The sequence below is a fragment of the Mastigoproctus giganteus genome, chromosome 10 (genome assembly GCF_048544385.1).
Source record: "Mastigoproctus giganteus isolate SK-2022 chromosome 10, ASM4854438v1, whole genome shotgun sequence".
Classification (NCBI taxonomy): domain Eukaryota; kingdom Metazoa; phylum Arthropoda; class Arachnida; order Uropygi; family Thelyphonidae; genus Mastigoproctus; species Mastigoproctus giganteus.
Window position 1 is genome coordinate 60,777,327 of NC_143584.1, and position 8,848 is coordinate 60,786,174.

At 39.8% G+C, this 8,848-nt stretch overlaps 1 protein-coding gene across 1 annotated transcript in view; it reads right to left on the reverse strand.

The window, feature by feature from the left end:
- The window catches only part of LOC150079049 (meckelin), an 860,544-nt gene extending 851,988 nt beyond the window's left edge, over positions 1–8,556 (reverse strand). Inside the window, exon 1 of the mRNA XM_090382499.1 lies at positions 8,262–8,556. Coding sequence (XP_090238625.1) covers positions 8,262–8,463 — 202 coding nt within the window. The 5' untranslated portion in view covers positions 8,464–8,556. The remainder of the gene's footprint in view (positions 1–8,261) is intronic.
- Between the last annotated feature and the right edge of the window lie 292 nt (positions 8,557–8,848).

The window sequence follows — 8,848 nt, forward strand, 5'->3', positions numbered from 1 at the left end:
TGTCTTGTCTTGTCTGTCCGTATGATGATGAAAGTAAGATGATAAATGTGAGAGAGAGTGTTGTATTATATGCTGTTTATCAATCTGCCCCTAAACATGTACATTAAAAAAAAAAGAAAAAGTGTAATTGTGTAAATGCATGACAGGCGTGCACTTCGGCTGAGTGCACGTAGTGTGCTGTTCTAACAGGTCCCCCAAATTAGGCTGCAGTAGGGACAACCTACCAAGAAATCCCCCTCCCCTGCTGACATCATGTCCCCACTATGAGATGTGACATAGGATTTGAAGACTGGCTTCAGCTGGCCATGGCCAGTGTGAGATTGCAAACAGAAAAGAACTGCATGCCCACAGTGCGATCTCCTCTCCCACATATATACATCCTGTCCCTACAATCCTTTTCTCTCTTCCTCACAGTGCCTCCTTAGCCAGGTGGGCAGGAGCAGCAGTGCGTAGCACACGCTTCTTGATTAGACCAGGGTTCGAGCCCATGACCACCAAATACAGAGGATGCAGAAAGGTCAGGAAATGACCACCGCATATCCCCGGAGCAATATGGCCTTAGTTGCTAATGCTCCTAAAAACCAAAATAACAACAACAACAACAAATCTCTTCCACACCTCTCATCCCAACCTTTTCACACCTGGTGGACTCTACCATCACAAATCTTTTCCTGCACTTAACAGTCCCCTCCCATGAAGGATGGGCTCTTTACACAGGGGTGCCCCTCTGTTCCTTAAGTCAGTTTTATGTGCGAACCAAGAAAATTTCATTTTTGCATATCTGCCATACTGCCCATTCATTTCTCCAATCAGCACATGGAAACAAACATAGTATCCAGTGCTTCAGCTACAGTACACAATATATGGATTGCCTATGTAATATGCATGAAAAAAAGGAAATAACTGCCACATTTCATGTCCAATTATTAAAACTGGCCTACCAAGCCATCCGAAATCAAAATTTGGAAGGGCTCAATAAATCTGTTAAAGAGTCATGAAAATCCATCCACACAAATCAAGTTATTACATGCAGATGGATGGACAAAAATAATAACTGCTAGATTTCTATAAATTTTAATCTAAGGTGAGCATGCAATCAATCACCATTACACAACAATCCACATTGTCCCTTAAGTGCTGTTTTTAAAACCTTACTGGCAAGAAATAATCCAAAACTGTCCACTTTTTTTGACGCTTCCCTACATTTTCAATCTTACAAACACAACTGTGAACTTTTTTTTTTAATAAGGCTGCCTTAGCATGCTTTAGATGCACAGACCCATTACATGATTAATGAAATTTTGGATGGCTCAAGATATTTTTCTAAAAGAGCTAAATAGAAAATTTCATAAAAATCCATCCACTGGAGTCAAGTTATTACATGCAAACGAATGGAAGTTTGTGATAAAGACAACAGGCACTTTACGCATATATGTTAAAGGACCTAAAATAAAATGGCTAAATTTTTCTTTAAATACGTGTTAAATAAGTTTAAAAAGTAAATAATATAAAATACAAGTCCAAAATAAGCACAGCTTGTTCAGGGGTCTGAGTACACTGACTAAAATACTGGTTGTTATAGTGGGGTTAAGAGCATCAGAAACTAAGGCCATACTACTCCATGTATACTATCTCTAAATTGCATATATTCTCTGTTTGCTTGATGAAACACCAGAGTTTTCAGGAGAATAAAACCATGCTATCCTCGCCTGAGACTGACTAACCCAGCCATGCTGTAAACCCTTAAAATTCCTCATATCATCGACAGGACACAAACTGGGGTATTTTCCACATGGTGTGGGGAGGATGACGATTCAGCTAACTTCAGATTAGGGTGCACCCTCCAGACTGTCAGCGAGAAGAGAAAGGAGGCAGTGATTGATCGATGGAGGCTTGCATTTCTGATTATTTGATTGGATGCAAATTCGCTTTATTTTTCAGATTTTCGTGGCAAATGTGAAATTATCATGCTGCTTTTCTGCCCTCGGTGTTATTATTCCCTGGTCATGGTTTGCAAAAGGATGGATGGATGTAAGACTACAATTAAATGTTTCTTGGGTGTTAATTTGATAGATTTGGAATACAAGTATTTTCAGTGTGGATTTTTGAAAAAATGTACCGGCAGGCATGCAAAGACTGATGAGGTGACTTTTTTTGTTTTCAAGTTGTTTTTTTGCAGAAATTGCTTGAGTTGTTAGTATCAGGTTCCCTTTATAGTGGCAGGGGTTTGGGGGGGGGGGGGGGGCTGTAACTCCAGAAAAAATATAAAAAAAAACTTTCTGTTGAGGTGCATGAGCAATTCTCATTGTTAATGCTCGTGAAATCATCTAGTAATGTATGAGTGAGAAAAATCAGTGGTTGCATGTGGTGCTAATTTTTGGTAATACTTCAGAATAGGGTGCACCCTCCAAAAATGGTGGCACGAAGAGGAACAAGGCAGTGATTGACTGGTGGAGACTCCACCCACTCGCTGCTTCCTCCTCTTCTCCTCGCCTGCACATTACTATAGGATGTCACGTGACATCACAATATGTCAGAACCAAAATAAAGAAAAAGAAACAGCAAAATGGCAATTATTTTTTAAAACAGCTAAAAAAAATTAACACAACATACAACTACTGATTCTTCTTGCCTGTATATTACTAGACGATTTCACATGCATTAACAATGAAAATTGCTTATGTATTTCAACAGAAATGCTTCTTTTTTTTAATTTTTGGGGGGCTGCTGCCATCCAAACCCATACTTTTGTGCTCGTACATTACTAGACGATTTCACGAGCATTAACAAGGAAAAATGCTCAAACTTATACTAACAACTAATACAATTACTGCAAAAAAAAAAAAATAAATCGTCAAGAAAAACTTGAAAACAAAGAAAACTCACGTTTAAACATTACTGCAAGATGCAGATATGAAACCATCAAGAAACAACTTGCATTAACAATGAGAAATGCTCATACACATCAACAAAAATGATTTCGGGGGGCAGCCACCAAACCCCTGCTACTACAAAGAGAAATTTATACTAACAACTAATGCGATTACAGAGAAAACAATCAAATCATTAAGCAATAAACAAGAAAATTCACCTATCAGTCCTCCCATACCGATACACTTGTATTCCACAGCTATCAAATTCACACTTTGGTAAAACTTCAGAGTACGGGTACACCTCTGGAGGAAGTGGCTTCTTTTGCTTGAATCCATCCTGAATTACTGACATAAACTAACCTAACCATTTTGAACTAACCAAAAATGAAAGTCTGTTAAAAACACCCACACTTCTTTTGCTTGAATCCGTCCCGAATTTGGCCATGCCGCGTAACAAGGTATTATGATGTGGTTACAAAGGAACTGGATGCAAAAAATAATTTTAATATCATATATTTGGATTTCAGGAAAGCTTTTGACACTGTTGCGCATGGAAGACTATTGTACAAATTGGAGCAGAATGGTATTAAGGGTAAGTTGCTACAATGGATAAAAGGATGGTTGAGTGGGAGAAGACAGAGGGTGGTAATTAATGGGTGGTGCTCTTCGTGGACTAATGTTATTAGTGGAGTCCCACAGGGTTCAGTGTTGGGTCCTCTGTTCTTTTGTATATTTATCAATGATATTGATGAAGGTATATCAGGCTTAGTGTCAAAGTTTGCAGATGATACAAAGGTTGGCAGGGTTGTCAATGACAGTAAAGGCAGTGTGCTACTGCAAGGATCTAGATAATTTGGGCAGATGGCTATGAAGTGCTACATATGGGTAACAGTAACCCCAGAGCAATGTATCAACTCTGCGGTACTACACTGACAGTGGTGGAGAATGAAAAGGACCTGGGGGTAATTGTGCAGGCAGATATGAAGTTCTCTGAGCAGTGCAGACGAGCTGCAAGAGTAGCTCATGGTGTCTTGTCAATGATATACAGGAATTTTTCTAGCAGGGATAAGGAGGTGATTATTCCCTTGTATAAGGCAATGGTTAGGCCACATCTTGAGTACTGTATACAGGTCTGGAGGCCTCATTTCAAGAAGGATGTAGAGCTGCTGGAACGGGTACAGAGAAGGGCAACAAGATTAGTAAATGGAACAAAGGGTTGCTCTTACGAAGAAAGGCTTAAGTTTTGCAAATTACAGAGTCTGGAGACTAGGCACCGGCGAGGTGATCTGATAGAGGTGTATAAGGCCATGCACTGAGTTATGCAAAGCCATTAGAAAGAGACTCAGAGAGGACATAAGAAGATTTAACACAAGAAAAGTAGAACAAGCATTAAGGGAAAACAAAGGATTTAAATCAGCAGCCATGAGCAGTAATACAGAAAGACAAATGATACTGAAACTGAAGAATAGCGATGGTGTACTTATAAACAGCAGAGAAGGCATAATTCAAATAGCAGAAGACTACTATAGAGAATTATACAAGGAGCGAGGGAATGATACCAGCAGTGGGGAAGATGGATTGCAAAGTAGCAACACATACGACATACCCGATATTCTTCCTGATGAGGTAGAACATGCATTGAAGAAAATGAAGAATCGGAAAGCCCCGGGCGAAGATGAAGTTACTGTAGAGTTGTTAAAATTGGGAGGAAGAGACATAACACAAAAACTGGCAAAGCTCTTCACAAAGTGCATTAGAAAAGGTGTGATGCCTAAGCAATGGAATAATGCAATCATAGTTTTGCTGCATAAGAAAGGAGATAAATCAGAAATTGGAAATTATAGACCAATTAGCTTGTTATCCCATATCTACAAGTTGTTCACAAGGGTCATTACTAACAGATTAGAAAGAATACTTGATGAGAATCAACCGAAAGAGCAAGCTGGCTTTAGGACAGGATTCTCAACTATGGATCACCTTCACGTAATATCACAGCTAATGGAGAAAGCAAATGAATATAAAACACCATTATGCCTGGCATTTGTGGATTATGAAAAGGCATTTGACTCCATACAGCATAAGGCAATGTTTCGGGCACTGGAAAGACAAGGCATAGATACTCCATATATTATGATTTTGAAGAAAATATATGAGAGTGCTACATCCTTTATTAGACTAGACAAAGACAGTAGCAAATTTAAAATCGAGAAAGGAGTTCGACAAGGAGACACAATATCTCCGAAGCTGTTTACTGCTGCCCTTGAGGAAGCTTTCAGAAGATTAGACTGGTCGCAGAAAGGAGTCAATGTGAACGGAGAGTACCTAAACCATTTACGATTTGCAGATGACATTGTGGTCATAAGCCACGATCCCAAAGAATTAGAGGAAAATCTTAATCAGTTATGCACAGTTAGTAAGGATTTTGGACTAAAGATGAATATGGCTAAAACAAAAGTAATGATGAACAAGTATGCCACGGAAAGGGAAATAATGATTGAAGGAGCAGTAATTGAAAAGGTGGAGTCATATACTTATCTGGGACAAGTTATTAGCTGTAATAATGATAAATGGCTGGAAGTCAAGAGAAGAATAAATTTTGGATGGATAGCATTCAGGAAATATAGTCACATACTGAAGAGCAATATCCCAGTTTGTCTGAAACGTAAAATAATGAATCAATGTATACTCCCCACCATGACTTATGGAAGTGAAACTTGGGCACTCACCAAAAGAATGGAAGAGAAGCTAAGAACTACACAGCGAAGAATGGAACGAATTATATTGGGAATCAGACTGTTAGATAAGAAGAGAAACACATGGATTAGGCAGCAAACTCAAGTAAAGGACATTCTTATCAAAACTAAAGAACTAAAATGGTCTTGGGCAGGACACATAGCTAGAAGACATGATGACAGATGGACTAAGAAAATAACAGAATGGTACCCAAGAGGAGCTAGAAGAAAACCTGGAAGACAAAGGCGGAGATGGATAGATGAAATTCATGAGTTTGTGGGTAGTAAATGGATGGCCAGTGCTCAAAACAGAAGGAACTGGAAAGTTGCTGGAGAGGCCTTCATCCTGCAGTGGATTGAAAATGGCTGATGATGATGATGATGAAGGCTTTGAATGGTTTGAGCATGCTCAATGCCAATGGGATTCTTCATGTTTCTCAGAATAATCACCTCAGAGGGCATAAATTCAAATTGAGGAAGGACGGATGTCGGATAGATGTGCGGAAATTTGCCTTTGGCCAGCGGGTGGTTGGTTGGTGGAACCGACTTCCATCACTTGTTGTTGAAGTTGATAGCCTAAACAAATTTAAAGCTCAACTGGACAGGTATTTCGAACGAACGGAGGGGTGAAATGGGAGAGGGTTTTTTTTTTTTTTTTTTTTTGGCTGATGCTGAATAAGCTTGCTTTCTTGCATCATATGCCTCTACTAATGCTAATGCTAATGCTAAGTGGCAACTGAAGTTTAACTTTGACAAATGCAAAGTACTCCATATGATACTCATATGAAGTAACCCCAGAGAAATGTACCAACTGTGTGGTACTACACTTAAGGTGGTAGAAAATGAAAAAGACCTGGGAGTAATTGTGCAGTCAGATATGAAGTTTTCTGAGCAATGCAGACAGGCTGCCAGGGCAGGTCATTGGGTTTTGTCAATGATATATAGGAATTTTGCTAGCAGGGAAAAGGAGCTGATTGTCCCTCTGTTTAACCCCGGGGGCTCACATCTGGTGAGTATGGGCTTGGCAAACCCAGGGTCCTGAGCTGGATATCATCATTCTTCTCTTTCTTGGTGGTTCCTTTCTACTTCTCTCTCTGTCTCTCTCTCTCTCAGGGTAACTCGGGAATTTTTTTTTTTTTTTTTTTGGCTGGTGCAGCATAAGCCTCAGGCTTCCTTGTACCATATGGCTAATAATAATAATAATAATAAGGCAATGGTCAGGCACACCTTGAGTACTGCATACAGGTCTGGAGGCCTCATTTTAGGAAGGATGTAGATTTGCTTGAGCGTGTACAGAGAAGGGCAACAAGATTGGTGAGGGGAATGAAGGGATCCTCTTACCAAGAGAGGCTTAAGTTCTGCAAATTGCAGTGGCTGGAGACTAGACACCTGCGCGGTGATCTGATTGAGGTGTATGGATTGAGCATGCTGAATTCTGATGGGATCCTTCAACTTGTTCAGATTACGAACCTAAGGGGGCATAAATTCAAATTAAGAAAAGATGTGCGTAAATTTGCCTTTAGCCAGCAGGTGGTTAATTGATGGAACAAACTTCCATCTGTCGTTGTGGAAGTTGATAGGTTAAATAAATTTAAGGAGGAACTGGATAGGCATTTGGAGGGAATGGTGTCATTTTTTTTTTGGCTGATGCTGCATAAGCTCATACATATGCTTTCTTGCATCACATGCCACTACTACTACTACCACCACCCATAATCTGGAGTCAGCCCACTTTTTCTGAGTTTGATTGCTGATGAACACAAATGACAATAACAGAGGGTAGTAGGGCAGCACGAAAACGACTGAACAACAGCATGATAATTTTGCATTTTCCACTAAAATCAGAATGAGAAGATGGGGGAAAACAGTGTGTTAGTGGAGTGTCCACACATCAATCACTGGCTTTTCCCCAAAAGTCTGGAAGGGAGGACCCAGTAAAACTCCAGATCTTGGGTACTAGTCCATATTTCGACAAACGGACAGGAACAAAGCAGTAACTGGCAGGTGCCACTCACTACTTTCCCTGCCCACTGTCCTCCTAGGTTGATATGCTCAGGGAGTTTCCCCCCCCACCTTGCCACTGCTTTTAAATTGGGAACTCGTTTTCCGATTTTAAAACAGTGGGATGTGGGTATAAACACCCTACCTAAGCTAAGCGCCATCTCCTCGACGACACAAAACAATCAAAAAGAAAACGCCTTCACAATAATCCCACAATCACAGAACACGACCGTACAATCACTCCGTCCTACGACAAGGTCCATTGCGCGGAGACATGTGGTACCCAAAGTGGAGTTTAGCCGGTGGTGCACCGTATTCTAGAGTATGCACTAATTTTTGTTAGTTGTTTTAAAAAAAATTACCGTTTTGCCGTTTCTTTTTATTCATTTCGGCTCCGAGATATTGTGATATTACGTGACATTTCCCAGAAATGTGCAGGCGAGAAGAGGGGGAAAGCCGTTAGTGGCCAGAGTCTCCACAGGTCAATCACTGTCTTCTTCCCTTTCTTCACGCCAACAGTCCGGAGGGAACACCCTAATCTTAATTTTTACCGGCGATTCTACCAACTTCGCTACCCATGTGGCCCTAAAAGCTGGATCAACATAATCAAAGACCGTAACATTAGCTAGTTGCCAACAGTAACTAATTTACATACCATCAGGTGCCTTCACTTGATTTATCTCTTGTTTGGTATCCGTATGTAAATTAGATAAACCACAACGTCGACACAAGATAGAAGCAGAATCAAAAAATTCGTTGTCTTTACAGACATCGGGATTAAGTAACGGCAGCGGATAGCTGGCAAAACAAAACTGCAAAACAGAAAGTAAATATACTACACCCACGGTCAGTAACATTATTCTCTCGTTACTCGTCGAAAACAAAGTTGTTTATAAAGAACTACAACGGCACATTATTATCGCTAGGGCTAAAAACTGATTGATAAACAAAAACACGTGCTTCTTGGATTCAATTTTGCCCTTGACAGCAACGGAAATTCATTACTGTCATCTGGAGTATTTTTTGTCTCAATTTCCTAGGATATTCTTGTTTCAGCCGATTAACACAGTGACTTTTAACAAAGCAGAGAGAAACTAGCAAAACCTATTGAAGTTATCAACGTTGTAGGAACAATATGTAAAAATTGATATCTGTTTTTCTTTTCTTTTTTTTCTTTTTTTCATATAACTACAAGTTTAACAAAAAAATAATTAAAAACAGAAAAATTGAGCGTTTTGGGAA